The sequence below is a fragment of the Diplotaxodon limnothrissa genome, linkage group LG18 (genome assembly GCF_057381915.1).
Source record: "Diplotaxodon limnothrissa isolate DT_005_m linkage group LG18, D_limnothrissa_male_GT1.1, whole genome shotgun sequence".
In the NCBI taxonomy this organism is placed as follows: domain Eukaryota; kingdom Metazoa; phylum Chordata; class Actinopteri; order Cichliformes; family Cichlidae; genus Diplotaxodon; species Diplotaxodon limnothrissa.
The window spans coordinates 32,776,999-32,803,947 of record NC_140613.1 but is presented as its reverse complement, the minus strand read 5'-3'; the positions used below and the strand labels follow the sequence as shown (position 1 = coordinate 32,803,947).

At 41.8% G+C, this 26,949-nt stretch overlaps 3 protein-coding genes across 3 annotated transcripts; 2 read left to right on the top strand and 1 right to left on the bottom strand.

The window, feature by feature from the left end:
- Positions 1-3,182: 3,182 nt before the first annotated feature.
- Positions 3,183-6,610, top strand: LOC146614006 (uncharacterized). Its single transcript, XM_085377926.1, has 6 exons — positions 3,183-3,560; positions 3,684-3,784; positions 4,223-4,343; positions 5,039-5,586; positions 5,835-6,018; positions 6,283-6,610. Exons 1-6 carry the CDS (start codon positions 3,183-3,185, stop codon positions 6,595-6,597), a joined length of 1,647 nt encoding a protein of 548 aa, XP_085234052.1. The 3' UTR covers positions 6,598-6,610.
- A 505-nt stretch (positions 6,611-7,115) lies between these two features.
- On the bottom strand, positions 7,116-8,164 carry LOC146614005 (uncharacterized). Its single transcript, XM_085378604.1, has one exon. It carries the CDS (start codon positions 8,109-8,111, stop codon positions 7,116-7,118), a length of 996 nt encoding a protein of 331 aa, XP_085234730.1. The 5' UTR covers positions 8,112-8,164.
- Positions 8,165-9,910: 1,746 nt separating this feature from the next.
- LOC146614004 (uncharacterized) lies at positions 9,911-23,784 on the top strand. The gene is made up of 8 exons (XM_085378603.1): positions 9,911-10,043; positions 12,029-12,223; positions 19,578-19,664; positions 20,336-20,589; positions 20,668-20,793; positions 22,951-23,091; positions 23,548-23,659; positions 23,780-23,784. Exons 1-8 carry the CDS (start codon positions 9,911-9,913, stop codon positions 23,782-23,784), a joined length of 1,053 nt encoding a protein of 350 aa, XP_085234729.1.
- The last annotated feature ends 3,165 nt before the right edge of the window (positions 23,785-26,949 follow it).

Below are 26,949 nucleotides of genomic sequence, written 5' to 3'. Positions count from 1 at the left end.
GGAGAATGGATTAAAGCTAAATCGTGACAAGTGTCATTTTGGTGTGAAGGAAATAACATTTCTGGGAGACAAATTCTCTGCTGGAGGTATTGAGCCAGATGAAAGAAAAGTAAAAGCCATCGCAACAATGCCACGCCCGACAGATAAGAGAGGTGTGCTCAGGGTGAGGGAATGATAAACTTTGTAGGAAAATTCATACCTAACTTGTCAGTGAGAACATCAGCACTAAGGGAGTTACTTCGTGATTCCATAGAATTTAAATGGTCAGCGAGGCATGAACAAGAATGGAATGATTTAAAAACCACACTGACAACGTGCCCAGTGCTTGCATATTATGATCCAACTAAGAGTCTGAAAATCTCAACAGATGCCTCAAAGGATGGGCTTGGAGCTGTTTTACTTCAGGCTGAAGAAGGGAGTTGGAAACCAGTTGCTTATGCTTCTAGATCCATGACTAAGTCTGAAGCTAGATATGCTCAGATTGAGAAAGAATGTCTCGGACTGGCATATGGACTTGATATTTTTCACTGTTATGTTTATGGTCTTCCTACCTTTACAGTTGAGACAGATCATCGTCCTTTGGTGTCAATCATTAAGAAACATCTGAACGAGATGTCGCCGAGGATTCAACGTCTCATGATGAAACTGCAAAGGTACAGCTTTGACTTGATATACACACCAGGAAAGCATTTATCTTTAGCGGATGCACTGTCGCGAGCATCAGAGGTGTGTCACGCAAGCTCCACTGAGAAAGAAGTAGACGATCATGTTAATATGATAGTGGAGTCTCTGCCAGTGTCTGACGCAAAGATAAAACAAATATGCGAGGAGACAGCTGCAGACAGGGAGCTGCAAACGGTGATGGAAAATATCCAAGGAGACTGGCCCAAAGGGTCTTGTTCAAAGTATTATCATGTTAGATCGGAGTTCAATGTGGTAAATGGACTGCTGTTGAGAGGCAATTGGATTGTGATACCACATAGTCTGAGACAGCTGATACTTCAAAGAATACATGAGGGACATCTGGGAATAGAAAAGTGTAAAAGGAGGGCTAGAGACACTGTGTACTGGCCTGGCATTAATAAAGACATTGAGACCATGGTCGGAAAGTGTGAAACATGTAACAAGTTTCAGAGCAGACAGGCAAGAGAACCCATGATGATTCCTTGGAGGAAAGTCGGAACAGATTTATTTCATTTTAATGGGAAAGACTATCTGTTGGTGATAGATTATTACTCTAACTTTATATGTTGATTCGTGGGACCTATGTTGTCAGAGAAAAGGGGATGTGGTGATGTGTGGGTGTTCATGTGCTAATGGGGTTTTGCCAGTAGGGGGCGCTGTATTTGAGAGGGCTCATGAATGCCTCTATAAAAGAAGACTGATTTGTGAATGAGATAATAAAAATGTTTGGAGCAGACGCTCGCGAAACACAAGTGGATGCTGTGTAATTATTCAAAGCTATACGAAGACAACACACTAGTAATGACTTCATGAACTTCTTCACAAATAAAATTTTTATCATTAGAGAAAAAATTACCAATAATCATCCCACAGATGTAATATTATCTACAGCTACTCTTAGTACCATTGATGTGAAGTTAGACTCTTTTTCTCTAATTGATCTTTCTGAGTTATCTTCAATAATTACTTCCTCCAAACCATCAACGTGTCTTTTAGACCCCATTCCTACAAAACTGCTCAAAGAAGTCCTGCCATTAATTAATGCTTTAATCTTAAATATGATCAACCTATCTCTAATAATCGGCTATGTACCACAGGCCTTCAAGCTGGCTGTAGTTAAACCTTTACTCAAAAAGCCATCTCTAGACCCAGCAGTCTTAGCTAATTATAGGCCAATCTCCAACCTTCCTTTCATATCAAAAATCCTTGAAAGAGTAGTTGTCAAACAGCTAACAGATCATCTGCAGAGGAATGGTTTATTTGAAGAGTTTCAGTCAGGTTTCAGAGCTCATCACAGCACAGAAACAGCTTTAGTGAAGGTTACAAATGATCTTCTTATGGCCTCTGACAGTGGACTCATCTCTGTGCTTGTCCTGCTAGACCTCAGTGCAGTGTTCGATACTGTTGACCATAATATCCTATTAGAGCGATTAGAACATGCTGTAGGTATTACAGGTACTGCACTGCAGTGGTTTGTATCATATCTATCTAATAGACTCCAGTTTGTGCATGTAAATGGAGAGTCCTCTTCACACACTGAGGTTAATTATGGAGTTCCACAGGGTTCAGTGCTAGGACCAATTCTGTTTACATTATACATGCTTCCCTTAGGCAGCATCATTAGAAGACATAGCATACATTTTCACTGCTATGCAGATGACACCCAGCTCTATCTGTCCATGAAGCCAGATAACACACACCAATTAGTTAAACTGCAGGAATGTCTTAAAGACATAAAGACCTGGATGGCCGCTAACTTTTTGCTTCTTAATTCAGATAAAACTGAGGTTATTGTACTCGGCCCTGAAAATCTTAGAAATATGGTATCTAACCAGATTCTTACTCTGGATGGCATTACCTTGGCCTCCAGTAATGCTGTGAGGAACCTTGGAGTCATTTTTGACCAGGATATGTCCTTCAACGCACATATTAAACAAATATGTAAGACTGTGTTCTTCCATTTGCGCAACATCTCTAAAATTACAAATAGCCTGTCTCAGAGTGACGCTGAAAAACTAGTTCATGTATTTATTACTTCCAGGCTGGACTACTGTAATTCATTATTATCAGGATGTCCAAAAAACTCACTGAAAAGCCTTCAGCTAATCCAAAATGCTGCAGCAAGAGTCCTGACAGGGACTAGAAAGAGAGAGCGGATTTCTCCTGTTTTGGCTTCCCTTCATTGGCTTCCTGTTAAATCTAGAATTGAATTCAAAATCCTGCTCCTCACATACAAGGTCTTAAATAATCAGGCCCCATCATATCTTAATGACCTTGTAGTATCACCCTATTAGAGCACTTCGCTCTCGCTCTGCAGGCCTACTTGTTGTTCCTAAAGTATTTAAAAGTAGAATGGGAGGGAGAGCTTTCAGTTTTCAGGCCCCTCTTCTGTGGAACCAGCTTCCAGTTTGGATTCGGTTTTTCTGAAAGTTTTTCCTTTCCAGTCACCTTTCTCACTCACTATGTGTTAATAGTTGGGTTGCGGTCACGTGGTTCTGATGACGTGCGGAGGCAGCGCGATTTTTGAGTGGAGGGCGGAAGTAAACATGGAGGACACTGTGGAGAGTCAGGAGAGCAGCTATTGTGCAACTTTAGACCCCGTTTCTCGGGAGAGATATAAACAGATAGTTAAAAAATATATCGGACGTGATCCGTATTCTTTGAAAATGTCCGAATACACCACAGAAGTAAAGGATTTGCCTACTATCGAGGCTGTGGATATCACCAACTACTTGGTCCTCCAGACTTCTTACTACACTAGGCAGCAAATGAAAGCTTTCAAGAGTCTGGAGGCGTACAATTTTTTTGTCAGCGGGTGGGTCCACAACCTTGGAACAAAACGTCTCCGTGATGGATACAGTTTGGTGTTTGCAAGGGTGAGTGTTTGTTCTTATATTGCTTTATCTTAAACACACTAACAGTTAGCGGTAGCGGCTTTAACGTCAACAAACATGCCACATCCTTAGGACTTCGTTAGAGTGACAGTTGTTTGTTTCAAGGTAAACCATTCTCAGCGGTCTAACGAGACACCTCTGAAGACTTGGGTAATTGCAAAGGAGGATGGAGAAGTGATTGCAGCTCATTGCAATTGTATGGCAGGGTTAGTAGCCTAATTAAGTAGGATGTTATTGCAATGAGAACACACACACACACACACACACACACACACACACACACACACACACACACACACACACATATACGCATAGGGCACTGCTAGCATTTTGCAGGTGTACTTCAGTAGTAGTGGGGAGAGAGTGTTTTCTTTTAGCTAAGAATTCATCAGCTAAGAATTTGTGTGATTGCCTTAGATCCCTCATGACACTCAGATGCATTTTTCAGATAGAGGGTAGAACTATTCAGTCATGTCATCACCTAGATAATGATTTCTCTATAGGCTGTTGAGAAAGAGTTAATGAATAAACATGTTACTTCAAATAAAGTGCCATTGCACATTAGTATTAGTAAGCTATGCATCATCAAAATGTACTGTAAATATTGCATTTCATGTTAAAAAGATTATGTGCTCTATTTCCAGACTATCAGAATCATGCTCGCACGTTGGAGCTGTTCTTTTTGCAGTTGAAGCTGGGGTGAAAATGAGAGCGACATGCACATCAGAGCAGTGCAAGTGGCTGATGCCATCTCATGTTAAAAAGGTAAGCCAAAAAGCAAAATGTAGGATAAAGAATGTTATATTGGGACTTCATGTGACAGTAGGATAAAATATCTTCCCCTATACTGCTACCTTGTCGTGGTGGGGAAGCTTGAGTGCCTCAATGACCCTGTAGGCTATACCGGCGGGGGCTTCAAGCTCCTGGTAGATCTAATCAAGCCGGGCAGGTTGCAGGTGAGGGGTCAGACAAAAGGCAGTACTTTAATAAATGAAGAGTTCTATTCCAAAACGCTATAACAGCATTTAAAAGCCATTTCCTTTTTCATGACTAACATAACCATGACTGCAGAACCGTATACTGTATATCACACCCTTCTCATGCATGCCTCAACACCCTAGCACTTGTTTTCTGCGCACACACACACCTGACTGCAGCACTTTATATATTCACATTTCTCATGCATTCCTCAATACTCACAACTCCTCACACCACATTTTCATCAACATGGAACTGCTTACTTTCCACTCCTTTTATACCCAGCACATGGCACCTCCATCCCCACCCAACATACACACACACACTTCACTGCCAACCAACCACTATACCCAGCCTAAAACACACATACTCACTCCACTGCCATCACTGTTCAATTTCGAATATTTTTGGAAACGAATATATAGCGTTTTGGAAAAGAGCTTTTTAAATTTTAATGATCTTCTTTGGCTTAATTTTTCCAGATTCCTGCTTGCCCAGTAACTCTGATTGACTTCTCTTCAGCAAAGTCAAAAAAACGAAAGCTTGAGTGTTCCATTGATGGCTGCACAAGTACACAAAAGGTTGGGAAATCACTTCCATGCCCAAGAGTGCAGAGAGATTCAGAGACATACTGTAGGTTTTTTGAGAGTTTAAGCAAAAACTGTCCAAGGAGTGCAGCACTGATGTCTAGGGAACCTTACCACAAAGAATTTGTCCCCCAGTCTAGCATGCTTCCTAAAACTGTGCCTGAGTACAGAACACCAGAGACACTGCAGCTCCCCCCCAAAGACCTTGAAGAGCTATGCCTGGACTTCCAGCTTGAAGAGCTCACCCTGTCCCAAGTCCAGGCTGTAGAGAGGGCGACTCGAAGTCAGAGTGCAAGCAGTATTTGGTTTAGGCAAAGAGCTGGACGCGTAACTGCCTCTAAGCTGAAACAAGTTCTTAAGACCAACCCCCAGCAACCATCAAAGAGCTTGATCAAGGCCATATGCTATCCAGAGGCATATAGGTTCACCACAGCTGCTACAAGGTATTTAGGGTTTGATGTAGGGTAAGGCAGAGTTAAGATTTGGGGTATGAAACTGTCCATAACTGTAACTAAAAAGTGTTATGAAGATGGAGGTTAGTTATAGGCTTATACGGCTAGGGTTATACAGGGTAAGAACTAAGTATAGTTTAGGGTAATGGCATATTGTATAATACATCACTTTACTGTTTTACACATCCAATACTAAGTAATAATTTCCTTTTCATGTTTGGCATGTGTACTGTTTATAGTTATGGATGCAAACATGAAGCACAAGCCAGAGGAGCATATGAGAAGCTTATGAGCCAGGAGCATGCAGGCTTCTCATGTATGGACAGCGGTCTCTGGCTGAACCCCAAGTGGCCATACATGGGGACCTCCCCTGATGGGATAGTCACTTGTGACTGTCATGGAACTGGCATCTGCGAGATTAAGGTATTGACTCTGTTGTAGTCAAGGCCATAGGTGTGACATCTTTCCATAAGAATCAGTGAACTGAGTAAAAATGCAGGAAATACCTTTTCTAATTTCTAATCTATTGTTCAATTAAGATAAGATGAGGCTTTATTGTCTGTGTCAAATAGACATTTGTTTTGGGCAATGAGAGATTATGATAACACAGACCACACCCATCATCTTTGCTTCTTCACTGTTTCATCAGATAAATCTTGATTGTTGTTCTCATCACTGTGATTTTAGTGCCCACACTCTCAGAAAGATGCGGTCAACCTGCGCATGCGTGCTGGGGAGAAGGGCTTCTGCCTCATCAGTGACGGGGATAATGTCACACTGGACCCAACTCATGACTACTATTACCAAATTCAGGCACAGCTTCACATTGCAAATGCAGAGTACTGTGACTTTGTTGTGTGGAACCGCAATGACATATTTGTTGAAAGGATTTTGCCTGACCTTGAGTTTTGGGATGATGCGATTCCTAAAGTTGAGTGTTTTTTTAGAAACAGTATACTCCCAGAAATACTGGGACAGCAAGTTACAAACATACATGTGTAATGTGATAAAAGGACGACAACATAATGACATTTTGAATATTGTTATGACCTGATGGTAGTCATTATGAGTTCTGGCTATTGTATTTGCTCTGACGTAGCATTAGAGCACAAATTGTCATTTAATTTTATTGTACATTTAATTGTGTCATTTAAGTGTTGTGTAACACTACACAATGATTAAATGCTATTGAGGCAGCATAATAATACATTGGTGGTTTATTTACAAGATTAGACTTTTAAACAAATAAACAAAATAGATTGCAATCCATCTCACAGTATAATACTGTACAAACTGCCAGCACAATATGACAGTTGGAGAAAAATATTTCATTTGAAAACATTTACAGACTAATCAGGAGTCAGGACTTAGGTACTACTATTACTCTACCCTGTTCTACTTATCACCAGAGCCAAGCAGCAGATACTGGACACTACTCTTCCTCTCCACCCCCTTCTGTGAGCCGTGACAGTGACAAGACATTTAATTTTTTTTAACTGATCGATTACCACCCACCCCCCTTACTCCAGTGGGACAACAGACTCGGAGAGATTTGATAAGGCACAACAAATTACCCCAATCTTGTCGATCAATGCATGTGTCTCACCTGGCTTTGTGGACATGTTCTCTATTGGCATAGCCCTGCTCTGCAGAATTTGATATTTCCTCCTGACTAAATCTATGACTCGCTCAACATGGATACGCAAATTGGCTATTTTCCTTGTCTCTGCCACTTCATAGGCTGACAGCTGTTTTCTCCCTTTAGTGAATGCCGGTGTCTGTAGTGAAGCACAGTAAAACCCCACATTATCGCCAATATTGAACCCACGATCTGCAAGGACAATATCTCCAGGTAACAAGTTCTTTAGGAGGCCACTCTCTATTGTGATCTGCTTATCGCTAACTCTCCCTCCCCAGGCAGAAGATATGTAAGTGACGTAGCCTTGGGGGGCAACACCAATCAAAAATTTTACAGTGTGATGGTGCTTGTAGTTGGACCAAGTTTGAGCTTGTGCAAGAAGATTAGATGGTCTCTCAATAAAGACTTCAAAGCAATCAACAATCACAGCCACTTTACATCCAAATGCCTGTCTGAAACTCAGTGGCATCGTAGCTTGAAGAACATGTCGCTCTGGCCACTCAATTAGGAACTCTAACCTTTTATGAAGTATGTCAATTACTTTATGCCAAACTCTAGAAGCAGTGGACAGAGAAATATTGAACCTGAAAGCTAAATCTTTCAGGGGCAGATTTAGTCTCAGCCTCAGCAAAACTAGTATGAATTGTTCAAATTTGGACAACAAAGACATAGGTCCCGAGGTGATATAGGGCTCGCACAGTTCAAAAATCTGAATTAAAACTAAGAAGTTGGGGAGCCCTGTGTAGAACTTTGTCTTGTCTTCATTTTTTTCAAAAGCCTCCTGGCTGAACTGTGTGTCCAGAGCCTTGCTCCGAAGATCAACCAGCTCTGCTGTGTTCTGTCTCAAAACATCCTCCATCTTCTCGATGTCATCCATCGTCAGCTCTGTCTGGCATCCAGCATCCGCACAGCCTGCAATATAACAGTGGGGGAGCATAATCAGCATAATCCCGATGATACCGAGATTTTTCATTTTGATCATTTAGAGACAAAAAACCTCCACGAGGGTTGCATATTTTCTGGTTCATGCCCCAAGTCACGCACATATAAAATTATAATAAATAAGATGTAATGTTAATGGAACACCTTGAAAACCCATCAAATGTCAATGAGAAAGAAATCATGCTGGAACAAAAAGATGTCACAGCGTTAGACAGAAATGAAAACGATCATCCTACATCCCAAAAATCAAAGTAAAAAAATTACTATTAAATTTTACTTGATAACTAAATCAAAACTAATGCACGAGGACAAAAACGATGGTTGACTGCATTGACACTTTTATTAGCAAATAAAAAAACAAAAACAATCATTTTCACTTAGTTATTGGATGTGTATATGATCTGTTTTAATAAGTTATTTATTTTCATACTGTAAAATAGCCTAAAAAACATACTAAGCATTCTAACTTTGTGTTATTCAGTCAGTCCCATACATGAACATGGACACACACTTGATCTTGTTTTATCTCATGGTTTTTCTGTTTGTTTCTGTTTTTAACGTAGAGATTTGTGATGCTGTGTTTTCTGACCACAGTCCTGTGATGCTTCAAGTTCCTCTTGTCTGTACCTCAGTTAAACCGCGCTGCTGCTCGCCGCTGTCGTATTTTTGACCCACTGCTGAGCAGTTTTTAACAGTTTTTAACCAGAACTGTAAAGTCCCAGAGTTTTTGTGCAGCCAGACTGAGGAACTGAGCTCATGGTTTTATTTCAACTACCAGATTGCTTTGGACACTGTGGCTCCGTTAAGAACCAGGCAGCCTAAAACGAAATCTGACCCCTGGCTGAAGGCTGTCAGACGCAAGTGCTGTCGAGCTGAGTGTGAATGGAAACAAGCTACAAGTGTCATTCCAGATGCTAAAGCCCTGTTGTATGGAACGCCAGGACTGCCATAATGAATTAATTAAATACACCATTAAATAATTAATTAAAATTGGCAATAATTAATTAAATAAATAGTTATGACACATTTAATTAATTAATTATTGACACATTTAATTAATTATTTATGTATTTCACATTTTAATTAATTATTGACACATTTAATTAATTAATTATTGACACATTTAATTAATTATTTAATGATATATTTATTTATTTCATTTTGGCAGTCCTGGCGCCTGGCTCTCATCATGAAATAATTTTATCTGTCAGCCTCACCCATCACAGCAAGGAGGCGGGGTTAACGCTCTCCCTGTAGCTTGTCTGACATCTGATTGGTTAAACTGTAAAGCAAGTCCACACAGATCGATCCCTGATAATAGATTGATGTCCGTCCATCCATCCATCCATTCGCTTCCGCTTATCCTTTTCAGGGTCGCGGGGGGCGCTGGAGCCTATCCCAGCTGTCATAGGGTGAGAGGCGGGGTACGCTCTGGACAGGTCGCCAGTCTGTCACAGAGCCAACACACAGGGACAGACAACCATTCGCACTCACATTCATTCACACATTCACACCTAGTGGCAATTTGGATTATCCAATTAACCTATCCCCACAAGCTGATGATTGATGTACTCCCATTAAATCTCACTCCGATCCTTTAGGTGGTGATATTCATTTTTTAACTTTGCTTGGATGCGCTATGCAGTTGGAAGCAAGAAGTTGCCGCCATAAAAATCAAGACACTTGACAATAGTTGTGTACCTCAATTGATACATTGCACGACGTGTACGAGAAATGTCAAAAAGCTGTCCGGAGCTGCTGAGAGAAGCAGCGAATTTAATTGAAGAAGCTCTGAGGACAAATTCCCCAACTCCGTCAGCTCAGACACAGCAGATACCTGCGGCACCATTACATACACCTGTCCAAAGTAAGTAACGTCAGCCACGTGTTATACTAATTGATGACTTAGCACACAGTTAAATCTTAGCAATTCATATGAGCATCTAAATTTCAGTGGGCGGGGGTTGTGCACCTAGGTTTATGTGTGGTAGTTAGCTAATTATGCTTTGTGTGTGACTCACTTTCGTTGTGTGTGGATGGGGCATGAAACTAGATAGTCAGTAAAACGCCCTTATTTTGCAGCACCATGCCTGGTGCTGATGTGTAGCGTTAGTGACGTTTAAAATGATGCTAAGCTGAAAGTTCAGACTGTTGTAGCTGACTGGTGGTCTGTTCCGCTGGGATATTTTCTTTGTGTTGCAGCCGAGCTAGCAAGGCTCTTTGCTCCGTATAATGGTGGGAGTAGAAGAAATATGATAAGACGGTCAGCACAGAGCCTAGTACCTAGAAGAAGCTACACACATACGTTCTGTTGCTTGGCTGATCACAAGGCTAACAAAGTTCCAAGCATTCAGCTTAAAGCAGACCTCCATGCTGCAGGACTTGGAGAGCAAAAAGTGACATTTTCAGGTAAGTCTGATAGTAGAAATTTACCAGAGCCCAGTTTTGATTGTGGTTCACTGTAGGGTTTTTTTGTTTGTTTTTTGTTTTTATAATTTTTACCGTGAATGTGATAAATATTTGGTCATTTTAATTTAAATTGGACTTAAATTTCAACTGTGTGATTGTTATTTTGTGGCTATTAGATAGTACTGGCTTGTTTTCAAATATGTGGGTGTTTGATTGAATGGAGATTATCTGTTTATTCTTTTAAATACAGGGAATGACAATGATCCCGAGACTGTAAGAACTAAACTGATGGAAGTGTTTCCAAAGCTCCAAGAAGGGGGAGGATTTGAGTTTCTAAAAATTACAGGATCTACTCGTAGTCGAAATCTTGCATTGCTTCAATGTCCCAGCACTGGATATACCATTGCGTATCTGAAAGACCCATCTGCAGTGATTGGGCAGGCTACAATCTACATCCGTCCACTTCAACAGGACTTACACTTTGATTGTGTACATAAATCTATATTGTCATCATTTCACACATAATAATATAAATAAATAGCATTGTGGAATTTACATTTATAAATGGATGTTTTTTATCTTTTAGGAGAGCTCAGGTCATGCCTCTGGTCCACTCATCTCCTGTATTACTTGTCAGAAGGAATTTTCCTTTTCTGAAATAAAAATGCACAGAGACAGCTGTGCTGGGTAAGTACTAACAAAGACATATGTGTACTACATATTCATTTTACATTAGGAAAATGAGAGAGTATGACAATGTCAATTTTGTTAACTTCAAGGACATCCACGCAGGAATCACATAGAGAACGAGAGGGAGGCCATGTTGAAGAAAATGATAGAGAGCCAGCCACAGTCAGTGAAAGTGTGCCAGTTAGGCCTGAAACATCAGAAACCTCAGCTCAAAGTGCAGTAGTAACTGGTACTGAGGAATTTGTTCACAAAGAACCTGACAATGGTTTGTGTAAACACATAGAGCTGCTATAAGTTTGCAAACAACTTACATTCATTCAGTAATAAAATATTACCTTTAATAAAATTACTTTAAAATAAATAGTACTGCATGTAATCAACAATATAATTCACGACTATTAATGTTAAAATACTTTCTTGGGTTCTTAATGTTGTTTGGAAACCCTGAAAGTGATGCTAGGGTAACTGAAACCAGGAATCAAACCTCATTCTGTGCAGAAATGGAATATTTAGAATATTTCTGGTAATATGTATTAGAAGATTGATTGGGTGAATGCGACTGTAGTATAAAGGCCTTTTAGTGTTCGTGGTAAAACACTATATAGGTACTAGGCCATTTGCCTTTTGGTGCTGCACTGAATGACATTTTTCAGGTGTTCTTCATCTTTGACTGTAAAGGAATGCATATCTGCATGTAACATGTTAAGACGGTTTTTTCTATGTGTAATTGTTTCATTTATTTTTGCGGTCTAGATTGGGTGGTGATTAAAGATCCAGCTCATGCTGCCAAAGTTTTCAGAGAAAATCTACTTCGGGAACATGCATCTGGGACACCACTTCAGCTGAGGATGGATGTGAGGGACTCTGAGGAGGACAGAGACCGGGCACTTCTCTCATTCTATAAACAGCAACAAGAATGGGCATGTCCACTTCATTGTACCCTTGATGGTTAGTAATATATATATATATATATATATATATATATATATATATATATATATATATATATATATATATATATATATATATGTATATATATATATATGTATATTTATTTTTTATTTTTTTATTTTTGGCCTGTCCCGTTTGGCTCTTTTGCCCTCAGAATTGTTGTCTAAAGGCAAAGAAGGATGCCCAACGGATTTACTTTACCAAACTGACCATCCCAGCCTTGCCGTAATGGTCCATTTGATTCACCTTTTATTGTTTATTTTATTTTCACTTACTGAATACGGGACAGACTTGACTGGGGGAAAGAAGGGGAGAAAGAAAGAGGGAAAGAGAAACAGCTGAGAAGAGGGACGGGGGAGAAGGGCAAAAGACAAAAACCAACAGAATGGGCAGAGAAAAAAAAATGCATATATCAATCACCTGGGTCACCTGCTGAGAAAGAAAAAAGAAAGCAAGCAGAAGAGAACAAGAGTAATAGAATAAACAACATCACAATGATATATGGGAATATGACAGTAAATACTAAATGTTAAACATTATTGTGCAGCACATAAGATCAACAGAACACAGTGTGCTTTGAGGTAGGAGCCAAAAAGGGAGTAGTTTGTGGGTGTGATTACCTGGGTGTACACCTGTGAGCATGGACGCGCTTGTTTTTTGTTTTTTAAAAGGTTCCTTCATGTAATAATCTGCTAGAGGGTGTGGGGGGGCCACAGCCCCGTCCTCCAGGGCATGAAGCAGGTGTGGAGGAGATCAAAACTCCAGACATCCAGAGGCCCCCAGAACACAAGAGACCAAGGAAGACCAACAGAGGGGCAGCTGCGCCACTATCCCGGAAAGAGCTGAGGAGAGTCCCAGATGAGGGCTCACTCAGCAGCCGCGGAGCAGAAGCCAGGGGGAGTTGCAGTGACGCGCCCGTGAGCTCCGCCGGCAGCCAGCTGCGCCTGAGTGACCGAGCCCCAGGCCGAGAGGCCGGGGGCACCCCACCTCCGAAGTGGCCCGAGCGAGCCCCAGGCTCCAGGCCCCGATAAGCGGCCGCCAAGGAGTGAGCTGGTGTGTACCTGGACGCCCATCCCCGGACACAAAGAACCACCAACGCACCGATGTCTGAGGGGGTCCGCCACTGGCAGGGGAAGTGGTGGTAGGGGGAGATAGGCCTCCAAACCTTGGAGGGCCTGAGATGTCCCCAGAGAGGTGGCGCCTGACACCCAACCTAACATATAGACACAGACATACAGGCACACACAGATACAAACATCCATTCCCACCCTCATGCTCTCATATGCACTTACTCCACACTCAACCAACGTGGAGACAGACATAAAGAGACGTTGTACACACGATCACACTCCCCAAGCGTACTCTACAAACCGGGTCTAGGTGCCCCCGCCCCTGGAGGGGGGAACTGCACCCAGACCCAGGTGGTGTTACCCTTTTCCCTGCGGTGGGGGGAGGCAGACCGCCCCGACTCCGCAGCAGCAGGAAGGCTCCACACTCCAGACCGCAGTCGGACGGCCAACTCCTCCTCCTAGCCCCCCTGCTCCAGCAGGTCGCAGAGAATGGGGGTGAGAGAAGACTCCAAACCTCCCTCCACCCGCTCATTGTAGTGTTGATGCATGATGGTTTTAAGGTGCATTTAAAACCCAGGAGGGCTTGGAGCTACCTGCCAGAGAGCAGCAGGTAAGCGCATGGTCCCTCCTGCTAGCCCTCAATGTCTATGTGTATTTAAAATTGAGAGGTGGGCAACGATGCCAGGGGTGGGGTGTACACCCTGATGGTACTTTGGACTCCGTGTATCGTGCCCACCCCCAAGATCCTATATGTATGTGTAATGAGAGTGTGAGTAATGTGAATGTCTAAGTTGTGGGATAAAATTGAGGCAGAGGCAGCCAGAAGGGGACAGAGGGGGGGGTAGCCTCCTCTGCACCCTGGTGACATACCCCTACTCCAAGGCCCTGCATGTGTGGGTGGTTGTGGTGGAGCGGGAAGAGGGAGGCAGCTGGAGATGGGGAGGGAAGGAAGGGAGGGGCAAGTGACCCCTCCCTGGGGTCAGCTCCCCCGCTGACCCCAGTAGGCACCCCCACACTCCGCGACCCGCCAGGGAAAGGGGGCCCAGGCCCATCCAGACCGGGGCCCAGCGCAGCAGCGCCGCCCGGCCCCACAGAGCCCGGGACAGTCCACCCAACCCCACCACAGAGAAAACTGCACCCACCCCACCATCCACTCATCTTCCAGACTACATAAGACAATAAACACCCAGGCTGAGATCTTCCTCCACCTCTCCTGTATCTCCCCCTCCTGCAGAGGGAGCTCCTGAGGAGAGGAAAGCTCCTGCAAGATGTGACAATCTCCCCCACCAGTTGAAGAGCCCCCCAGGTGGCTCGATGCACCGGCGGCACCCTGCTCCAGGGCTGGGCCCCCATGCACCCACCCGCCCACAACCCCGGCAACACACCAACCAGGACCCAAGCCCCCGAGGCCCGGTCCGGGTCCCAGCCCAGAGACGGAGCGCCCCCAGAACCTCACGCCCATCCCGGACCCACCCAGGGGCAGCCAGGCTACCAGGTCAGTAACCCACGTCCGTCAGCACAGACCCTCCCCTAGCCCCGCTGCACGCAGCCGCGAGGAAACAGTCACCTGAGAGCCAACAGAGCCCCTAACCGGACATGACCGCTACCCCGGGTTGAGCCCCCCAAGGAAGATGTCTCCGGGGAACCCCCCGACGCCCTAAGCCTGTCCCTACCCCCACACCAATCACAACAGTGAAGGCGGGACCAAACTATGACCCCCCACCCCCACTAGGTGATGGAGCTGATCAAAGGAGCCCAGAGCAATTGATCTGATGTGGTGGCAGAGGCTGTATCAAGACTAATGTAATCTAATAGATAATTTCTATATTGGTTAGAATTAAGATTATTTTTATTTTTCCAGTTCATGAGGACTGTTTTCTTGGCTATGCATAGGGCAGTGAAAACCATATGGGCTATATTCTTTTCTGAAGTGACATTATCTAAGCTGCCCAACAAACACACTAAGGGGGAAGTTGGAATGTTACATTTCAGACACTTCGATAAGTCTTCACATATCTCGCGCCAAAACTTCTGAACTGGTGGACAGAACCAAAGAGCGTGGATATAATTGTCCGGTGAATTGGTTTGGCAGTGTGAGCAGTTGTTGGTAGACGTAAAGCCCATCTTGAACATCCGATGACCTGTATAGTGCACTCTATGTAATATTTTGTATTGAATTAATTGAAGACTGGGATTTCTAATTAGATGAAAGGTTTTTAAGCAAATCTGAGACCAGAAGTTTAGGTCTAAGTTAACTGATAAATCCGCTTCCCATTTTGCAATAGGAAGTGATATTGATTCATCTGTTTTAGAAAGCATTCTGTATATTTTGGATAGTAATTTGGGGGGTTTAAGAGTAAGAAATTGAACCACTCTTGGTGGTGTTTGTAGTTCAACTTGACCCGGTTTAAATTTCTTTTTTACTATGGATTTAATTTGTTGATATTCTAAAAATCTTTTCTTGTTGATCCCATATTGTGTAACTAGTCCGTCAAATGAAATAAATTCTGTTCCTTCTAGTATATGTTCTAAATATTTGATTCCTTTATCACTCCAATCTGAAAAGTTTATCATATTATTGTTTTGTAATATGTCAGGGTTGTTCCAGATAGGTGTACGTTTGCATGGGATTAATGAAGACGCCGTCAATTTTAGAAACTCCCACCATGCTGTCAGAGAAGAGCTGATGTTGATGCTTTTAACCTTCCTGCCTTCTTGGGACCTTTTTGTGCCACTGCTATGTGTTAAATGGCTGCCATTTCCACTGTGTTCAGTGGAATATAACCAAACTTGCCACAGGATAGTTTTTACCTGTCAATGTTAATATTCCAGTGTGAATTCCTTAAATCAGCCTAAAATGGCTGAGCAGCAGAAATCCCCACACCCATCACCCTGGGGACCATTTTCTGCCCATTGACTTCCATTATAAACGCTATTTTTCAACCCCAAATTATCATCATATGATTTTATTTTTTCTTCTTTTCTTGGATGTCAATGAAGACTCAGGGCCTTGAAGTTTTAATTTTTAAATTGCAAAAAAAATGCAAAAAAAATAATGGCAGGTCAAAATGTATGTTGGTGCCAATCTTTGGTCCATCTAAAGGCCTACTTATAATGACAATCACATATTACTTCAACTGGTTTTTTGTGGAAATATTTAGTTTCGTTTTTTGGTTTTTGGGGCTTATAACACAGGGCGCTCATGTAATAACACTGGGATTTGAAGGGTTAAAACAACGAAAATATAATCAAAACTTTACATGAATATTTCAGGGAGAAGTAGTTTTACAAGGTTGGCTAATTTAAAGTGGAATAAAATATGGATATATGGTCTTTTTATGGCGTGGCTGAGAATGGTCCCTAGGGTGATGGGTGTGAGTTTTTTAAAGGATGGCAGGAGGGTTAAAGCATTCATGTCGTTGGATGTTTGAGCTGATAAATGGTAGGTCTGAGATCTCTAGATTATTGCAGAGTGCTTGTTCTACATCTAGCCAAGGTTCATCTAAGAGGGTGTGTTTTAGCCATCCTGAGATAAACTGAAGCCTGTTGGCTAAGAAGTAGTGCTGAAAGTTAGGCAGTTCTAGTCCTCCTTTATCCTTGGTCTTTTGTAGTGTTTTTAAGCTTATACGTGGGGGTTTATTTTTCCAAAGGAATTTGGACATACATGAATCTAGAGATCTGAACCAATCTTGTGGCGGTTTAGTTGGGATCATTGAGAATAAATAATTTATTTTTGGTAAGACCATCATTTTTATAGCGGCAACCCTTCCCATGAGTGATATGGGTAGACATTTCCATCTAGCCAGATCATCTTCTACCTTCTTTAAAAGTGGGATATGGTTTAATTTAGTTAGATCTGCAAGCTTGGGAGAAACATTAATACCTAAATCAGAATCAGAATCAGAATACTTTATTGATCCCTGGGGGAAATTATTTTTTGTTACAGTGCTCCATTTTAAACCAACATTAAGACAAGACAGACAATACGCTAACTAAGAATAGTACAATATATACATATATATACATACATACATACATAAGTCACTTATAAATAAATATTTGGAAAAGAAACATGTGTAGTTGTAGCAGCAAACAGTGTGTTAAGTGGATGCGTTGTACAGGGAGATGGCCACAGGCAGGAATGATTTCCTGTGTCGTTCAGTGGTGCTTTTCGGTAATCTCAGTCTCTCACTGAACGAGCTCCTGTGACTGACCAACATGTCATGGAGTGGGTGGGAGGTGTTATCCAACATTGTCTTTATCTTGGACAGCATCCGCCTCTCCGACACCACCTTGAGGGAGTCCAGCTCCATCCCCACAACATTGCTGGCCTTACGGATCAGTTTATTAAGTCTGTTGGCATCTGCGACCCTCAGCCTGCTCCCCCAGCATGCAACAGCATAGAGGATCGCACTGGCCACCACAGACTCATAGAAAATCCTCAGCATTTTCTGGCAGATGTTGAAGGACCTCAGTCGCCTCAAAAAATAGAGACGACTCTGGCCCTTCCTGTAAAGTGCTGTGGTGTTTTTAGCCCAGTCCAGTTTATTGTCAATGTGTACTCCAAGGTATTTATAGTCCTCCACAATGTCAACACTGACCCCCTGGATTGAAACAGGGGTCAAGTGTTTCCTGGTCTTCCTGAAGTCCACGATCAGTTCCTTGGTCTTTGCCACGTTGAGCTGCAGATGATTCTGCTCACACCACGTGACAAAGGAGTCGACCACAGCCCGGTACTCTGTCTCATCATCCCTGCTGATGCATCCAACCACCGCAGAGTCATCAGAAAACTTCTGAAGATGGCAGGTCTCTGTGCAGTGGCTGAAGTCTGTGGTGTAGAGGGTGAAGAGGAAGGGGGAGAGGACAGTCCCCTGTGGTGCCCCTGTGTTGCTAATCACCTTGTCAGACACACACTGTGGGAGACGTACATATTGTGGTCTTCCTGTCAGGTAATCAACAATCCAGGACACCAGAGAAGCATCCACCTGCATCGCTGCTAACTTATCACCCAGGAGGGTCGGCCTGATGGTGTTGAAAGCACTGGAAAAGTCAAAAAACATGACCCTCACAGTGCTCGCCGGCTGGTCCAGATATTTTATATTTCCCGATTGCAGTGGTGTAGAAGAGGAATTATGGAAGGAGCAATTAATCGGTAGGACTGTAGATTTTGACCAGTTAATTGAGTAATCTGATATTCTTGCAAAAGAGTTTATCAATTCAATCACCCCAGAGATATTGGTTTGTGAATTTTGGAGAAAGAGTAACACATCATCCGCATAAAGGCTGATTTTATGTTCCACGTTCTTGCATTTTATGCCCTTAATTACTGAATTCTGTCTAATTGCTGCTGCTAGTGGTTCGATAAAAATTGCAAATAGTGAAGGGGAGAGTGGGCATCCCTGCCTGGTGCCCCTCAAGAGACAGAAGCTGGAGGATGTCTGGTCATTTGTTCTAACACAAGCTGTTGGGGAATTATATAATATTTTTAACCAGTTTATGAAAGTGGATCCAAAACCAAATTTGTGTAAAGTTGCAAATAGAAATTTCCAGTTAACTCTGTCAAATGCTTTTTCTGCGTCTAAAGAGAATATTGTAGTTTCTAGGTTTTTACTGTATGAGTAGTCTATCAAATTAAGTAATCTACGTGTATTTGTTGATGAGTGCCTACCTTTTATGAAACCAGTTTGGTCAGGATGAATTAAGAGGGGGGTTATTTTCTCCAGTCTCTTTGAGAGAGCTTTGCAGATTATTTTAAGGTCTACATTTATAAGGGATATTGGACGAAAAAAAAAGTAATAGAAATATATTGTGTTAAATAAATTTAATTAGTTAAATGTCTTTTAATGGAGTTGTCTTAGTGGCTTACTGATTTCATGTGGCTGAAATGCATCATACGATGAGCTCCGTTGGCCAATCATGCTAACTACAATGACAGTTATAGTGTTTTTACTCTATCACACAGAAGTAGCCCTGTTACAGTGAAAAACTGAATTGAATATTAAATAAATTTAATTTGTTACAGGTTAATAAGTTTGTTGTGAATGGGCCCAGTGGTCCTAAATAATATACCTTACCACTATTAATATAAATGTGTATTGTACAATACTCCTCTTTTTTTGTTTTCTGGCAGGGTCAGGATTCTAGGATTCCAACCAAAATAATATTGCTTTCTCTTTAAAAAAAAAAAAACAATAAATAAACAATGTTTTTAATTAAATAGGTTTGGCAATAATACTCAGCAATTTTTTTTGTACAGTGTAATCATCTGTATTTTATTCCAGGTGATGCTGCTGTTGGACAAGGGGTGATGCGGTACTTTGTGACAACAATAATATCCAAACTCCAGTTTGGATTCAGAGTAGATCTTGGTAAGTGTACCACTATTTTCATATGCTTTTGTTGTGGAATTTTTCCATTTAAATAAAGCCTGCAGACGAGCGGTAGCTAACATTCTTTAATCCAAACACACAAAGAACAGACAACCAAGCTTGGTGGAGCCTGCATGTCCGCGGGACAGACGGTCAGCAGAGTCTCTCTGAGCCCAGCATGGCTCTCAGTTAAATACCTTCTCCAGGAACAAAAGGCAGTACACACTGTTTCACACCTTAAGGTTCACACTCCCTTGCTACCTCCCAGAGTCCTCGAAGAGACAAAAGACTCTTCCTGTGGAGTCGTCTGCTCCCCTAACTTCCTTACCTAGACCCCCATCATTTGTCTTGCTGTATGAGTGTGAGACTTGTTAAAATCCAGTGGCACCAAGGCATTATACGATAAAATAATGTGATTAATACATAAGTAAAATAAATTCCTATACACGGTATTTCACCACTTTTAAATGTATTTTACTCTTATGTGGTGTTTGTGTCTGGATTTTTTTTTTTGAAATTAACTAAAGGATAATATTGGTATATATTATCATAATTACCTTACTCTCCTTGTTTTAAAGCTTGTGATAATTTTGAAAATTCAGTTTTACATAAAGCACTGGCAAATTTAAAAAAGTAAAATAAAGAAAACCCTGCTTTCTTGGTACTTCTAGGAGGAATGGGTCGAACACTGCTATTTGAGGGTGAACCGGACCATCTGGTCCCAGCAACATCAGAGGTACTTATCGAGAGCAGCCTCTTCCGGGTTGCAGGAAGGATGTTGGCCCACACCTTTTTGCATGATGGTCCCCGTGTCACAGGATTAAGTCCTGCAATAATTCACGTGCTGTTCAATGGTGACCCGGAATTGGCAACAATTGTTATAGAAGACTGTCCTGATCTGCACATCCGGAGTATCATACAAATGGTATGTAAAATTAAAAAAATAATTGAATTACAATTAGTGTGTGGACTACCATAATAACTTGTTTAATCTTAATTTTAGCTTAAACTCGAAGAACTTACTCAGGAACAGCAAGACACAGTCTCTGATCTTTCCCTGTCTTGGGATCTCCCAGCAGTAAATAAAACAAATAGGAGATGGCTGCATAACAAACTTCTAGTGCATGCGGTAGGTTCTTGCTGGTTAAGTATCAAAGACATTGTTGTAGTTGTTGAAATTAATAAGCAGACGGATTTGTATAGAGTAGCTTTTTCTTCAACACTGGCAGGCAATGGTCATGTTTCCTTCCCCCCCTTTTTATTAGTGCCGAAATTAGTTTTGTAAATATTTGGTTTTTAAGCACTAAAATTTACCATTCTCCCAGTCAAGTTAAAATTCTTCTTCTTCTTAAATCATGCACATAGTTTTTCATAACCAAAAGCTGACCTTTTCCTTCATACCTGGAAGTGTTGGCACTCACACCCTAATTCCACAAATGCGCGCACACAAGATGAAACTTCAAACACAGAAATCCTGTTACAAAATATCTTCAGGCTGTAGTATACTGACAGCAGTTAAAAAATTTACTGTATGTTTGTGTTTTTAAAATTCCCTTCTTAAAATAAACACATTCCAAATCACTACTTGATTTAGAAAGGGAATCTGCCCACTCACCCATCAGTTATGCCTTCAGCAGAACAGTTATCTCAAGTCTGCATTACCACGTTTTGCACTTAAATAGGAATTAAAGACACATTGTAGTTAATGAAAAAGGTTACCTTAGCAATTTTTTTTATTTATTTTTTTTTACTGCAGAATGTGGTTTGATGTTGGGAAAATAACAAAGCCCCCATAAAAGATGTGTGTGTGAATTGAAAAGTACACTCAACAAAAATATAAACGCAACACCTTTGTTACTGCTCCCATTCCCCATGGGATGGACGTAGAGACCTAAAATTAATTCCAGATACACAATATAACCATCCCTCCCAAACAGTGGTCACAAAGCAGTCCAAATGTGTGGTAGTGGGCACATCTGCTATATTGAGATAATCCATCCCACCTCACAGGTGTGCCACATCAGGATGCTGATCTGACATCATGAGTAGTGCACAGGTGTACCTCAGACTGCCCACAACAAAAGGCCACCCTGGAATGTGCAGTTTTTTGCGCTATTGGGGGTCTGGGGACCCAGAACCGGTCAGTATCTGGTGTGACCACCATTTGCCTCATGCAGTGCAACACATCGTCGCATGGAGTCTATCAGATTGTCAATTGTGGCCTGTGGAATGTTGGTCCATTCCACTTCAATGGCTGTGCGAGGTTGTTGGATATTCGTGGGAACTGGTACACGCTGTCGTATACGCCGGTCAAGCAAATCCCGAACATGCTCAATGGGTGACATGTCCGGTGAGTATGCTGGCCATGCAAGAACTGGGACATTCTCAGCTGCCATCTGCCCTGAACAATGTGAACCATGATTCATCCGTGAAGCGCACACCTCTCCAACGTGCCAGACGCCATCGAATGTGAGCATTTGCCCACACAAGTCTGTTACGGCGACGAGCGACGAAATTGTTTGGTTGTGCAAACCAATTGTTCCAGCAGCTGTCTGGGTGGCTGGTCTCAGACGATCTTGGAGGTGAACCTGCTGGATGTGGAGGTCCTGGGCTGGTGTGGTTACACGAGGTCTGCGGTTGTGAGGCCGGTTGGATGTGCTGCCATATTCTCTGAAACGCCTGTGGAGACGGCTTATGGTTGAGAAATGAACATTCAATGCACGGGCGACAGATCTGGTTGACATTCCTGCTGTCAGCATGCCAATTGCACGCTCCCTCATTGCTTGTGGCATCTGTGGCATTTTGCTGTGAGACAAAACTGCACATTCCAGGGTGGCCTTTTGTTGTGGGCAGTCTGAGGTACACCTGTGCACTACTCATGATGTCAGATCAGCATCCTGATGTGGCACACCTGTGAGGTGGGATGGATTATCTCAATATAGCAGATGTGCCCACTACCACACATTTGGACTGATTTGTGACCACTGTTTGGGAGGGATGGTTATATTGTGTATCTGGAATGAATTTTAGGTCTCTACGTCCATCCCATGGGGAATGGGAGCAGTAACAAAGGTGTTGCGTTTATATTTTTGTTGAGTGTATATTACTGTAAACTGTGCAAATTTATTATATTTGTCTTTGGTGTATACAGTCTACTACAGTGTAAATAGATATGGCAAAGCACGTCAGTGTGTCTTCATGTAAATTTCCTCTACCGTGCCAACTTGTGTAGAATTCAGGAGGATATTTGTTCTTATACTGTGGCTTGTGTCTCTCTGCCTGGAAGGTTATTGGGAGAACCATGCGCCAACTCAAACAGCAGAGAAAGGGAATCAAGGATGTCATGGTATGGCCCCTGCTAACGAGTAGGCCAGATGTTGTCCCGCTTCTTCTCCCACGAATGGCAGAAATGCAGTTCACACCACAGGTAAACCAGTTCTTTCTCATCACTGATAAGAGCGGTCCCCAACCTTTTTTGCACCATGGAATGGTTTATGTCCGACAGTATTTTTAGAGACCAGCCTTAAATCTGTAGTGGATTAATACAACAAAATAAAACCAGTACCGCTAACAAAAAAAGATGTATTCATAGCACACGGGTAAAGAACCAAGGAAACAGATTTAACGATAAAAACCCTGAAAACCATAAATTTCACACCTGAGCATCAACTCTCACAGCCCCTGTACCTGATGACTCACCGACCGTTCCGTGGCCCAGGGGTTGGGGACCACTGATTTATGAGACCTTATTTATAAATGTATTTGGCGAACTTTCCATGATATAATATACTGAAATTGTTGTTTCCTATTAATAAAAATGATAAAATATATATTCTTTTCACCAGTACTGTAGACTAAGTTGTCCTCTTCCATGTTCTATCAGATGGTAATAGACAAAATCACATGGGCAGCTCAGGATAGTGATGAAGATGAGGAATTTGATGTTGAGTCCATGTGCCGCATCACTGGATTTCTACGGATCTTCATTGAAACCGGTATAGGCACCTTTTTTTTTTTTTTTAAATAAAGCTATTGCTCATATTGCAAATGCTTGATAATAAGCATTGAAAGTTATAATGTATGAAATTCACAATTTCACTGTATATTCTCTGCAGCATGATGAACAATTAACTAAATGTTTTCTTAACTCCATTTCTGACTTTCTGGCTGGCCCAACTGATGAAATTCTGGGTTGGCTGGGAGATGCTTCCTCCTGAGCTCACTAACAGATCACTTATTCATAAATTTCAATAACAGGCTTATTATACTCACCAGGGACACGCACACCTCTTGCATTCAGAAATCCATGCATTAGCTTGTAGCCGGTGTTTGGATGGCTTCTGTGGACTTCACTTACAATACGATCCAACTCCTCATCAGTAACAGATGAATAGAGGTCTGTCTTTCTACACAGATGAAAAACACTGAGTAATGTTGGAGTTTACGAAATATTATCTTAGACTGGTCGACAATCAGGTCTATAAGTGATGACGTGATGAATCCTGCTTCCACGCTCAAACTGATCTGTGTTTTTTAAGGCTGTTGTGCTTTTAACACGTTTTAATGCTTTGCATCTTGGTCTATCTAATCTCAACAAGCCCCTAAAAACAGTCAGTGATCACTGTCGGCCTCTCTAGGGTTTCATTACCACTGTTGATTTTAAAACTCAGTTTTTAAAACCTGGGTGTAACTGCAGCCCAGCCCATGCAGCAGTATATTAATGACTAACCTATATTAATGACTGGGTGGATTATCTCGATTGTTCTCCTGACTGAAGTTTTGTCCATTTACAGCAGGGGTCTCGAAGTCCGGGCCTTGAGGGCCGATGTCCTGCAGGTTTTAAATGTGTCCTTGAGCCAACACAGCTGATTTAAATGGCTAAATTACCTCCTCAACATGTCTTGAAGTTCTTCAGAGGCCTGGTAATGACCTAATTATTTGATACAGGTGTGTTGACCCAGGGTGAGATCTAAAACCTGCAGGACACCGGCCTTCGAGGCATGGAGTTCGAGACCCCTGATTTACAATCCTGCAATGCGATTGCATTTTGGCCCTAAACATCGAGAAAAGTTAGCGTGCTCCAGCTTCACTGTGTCTATGCTGTGTAGCTAGCGATCACATAGCACATCATTATATACCAGCTAGCCCAACTTCATTAACCCCACAAAACGTTTACTTTCCTGTCTTCATTTATGTGAAGTGATAGCAGAGCTGTACATCTTAATTTGATTTAGAAAATCTCTTGGTGTGAACATGCAATATTATACTTAGATGGAAACTAGCGAGCTAACTTCCTGCTAACTTCTAACTCCGTTAAATTTCATAAATTGTTTTCATGGATGCCTGGATGTAGAGCTGGGCGATAGAACGATAACGATATGTATCGCGATATAACTTTTACTCGATAGAGAAATTAAACTATCGCGATAGACTTCACCGCTCTTGTCCTCTTAAAAAAAAAAAAAAAAAAAAAAAAGGTCAGCCAATCCAAATTAAGTAGCGCAGAGCCGAACCAATCACAGCCGCAGCGTCACGTCGCGTGACTTGTTATGTACAGCACAAGTGCCAAGCCGCACGTGTGTTTGTTTGGGAAGCAGCCAGCGGGTAATGGAGCCAGCGCATAATGGAGGAAATGAGTGTGCCGACTAGAAAAATCAACCAAGCGTGACCGAAGAGAAAACAGATGATGGTTCCAACGCCGGAGAGATTGTCGAACGGAAGAGCCATAGAAGTTCCGTAGTGTGAAGGTATTTCGGCTATTTCAAGTCTGACAAAAAACAGAGTAGCGTGCACTGTAAATTGTGCCGAAAGCAAGTCTGGAAATACAATAAACTGGAGCATGCGTCACACTGTGCGCCACGTTATTGTTTCGGTGAAATGCATTTCTACAATACTGTTACTGTTAATTCTACTCTCTGCAGTGTTTAAATGCTTACATATACACAAAGTTACTGTCCCTCCACACATACGACTCGGTTCTGCTTCTATGCCCCAGCTTTTACTTTTTCCCACTGAGGCTTCTAGACTTCTGATTGGCCAACATTTCTGCACGGTTAGGAATCTAGCGCCACCTGCTGCTTTGGCATGTTCATAGCAGCGTTTTCCTTCATTTCTGCCTTTATGTGTGTGAAAACGGAAAATCTCAGTTTTCAAAAATACCCGTGTACGCGTGGACGTAGCCTCAGTCTCTGACTGGAAGCGCTAATTCGTCATTCGGCTTGTGTAACTGTTAAAACTGTTTGAAAAGCTAAGCTATACAACAAGGAGAGATTGAGAATTTCCTTTTAGTTCTCAGTTTATTTGATATTGACAAAAGTTAGTCAGTTTTGTCTGTTCTTCTGTAAAACAAACTAAGATTTATTTTTAGAATTAATATTTTGTTTCTAAGTGGAATTGACAATTTAGTCTGTTTCGTTTGTTCTATTTTGAAACTTAACCGCTTTAGCGGCTGCCTTTTGTGTAGTTTGTAATATTTGCCTTTATTTATCTGAAAAAGTCTCATGTTCCTTAAGTACATTTCACGAAAATCCCCCATGACGGTAGCCATGTTTTGCAAGGAGCCACTCCAGACCAAAGCAATAGTTTTTGACTCGATAGGTGTTAACCCCGCCTCCTTGCCGTGATGGGTGAGGCTGACAGATAAAATTATTTCATGATGAGAGCCAGGCGCCAGGACTGCCAAAATGAAATAAATAAATATATCATTAAATAATTAATTAAATGTGTCAGTAATTAATTAAAATGTGAAATACATAAATAATTAATTAATTAAATGTGTCATAACTATTTATTTAATTAATTAATTCCAATTTTAATTAATTATTGCCACATTTAATTAATTATTTAATGGTGTATTTAATTAATTCATTATGGCAGTCCTGGCGTTCCATACTGTTGGCATCAATATCAAAAAACTGTAAAAGATGCCAAAAGACAACACTTATCTGACATTATTTCGTCAAACTGTCGCAACCTGCATGTTTTATTTAAAACCATTAACTCTGTTCTTAGTGCACCACATACTGACTGCAGCCTCGTCTGCAGCCTGTAAACGTTTTTTTAAACACTCTTTTATTGAGAAGGTCTCCTCCACCGGGGCTCAAATCTCTTGGTAGCCCTACTGAGACCCCCAATGTGTATTTAGAGACCTTGGCACAGTACGTTAAACCAGCTGTGACAAACATGGAGGTCAAAGTGAACTCTGAACTGAAGCTTGGCAGTCAGATTAAGGCAGTGGTAAAATCAAGCTTCTTTCAGCTCAGGCAGCTGATAAAATAAAGACATT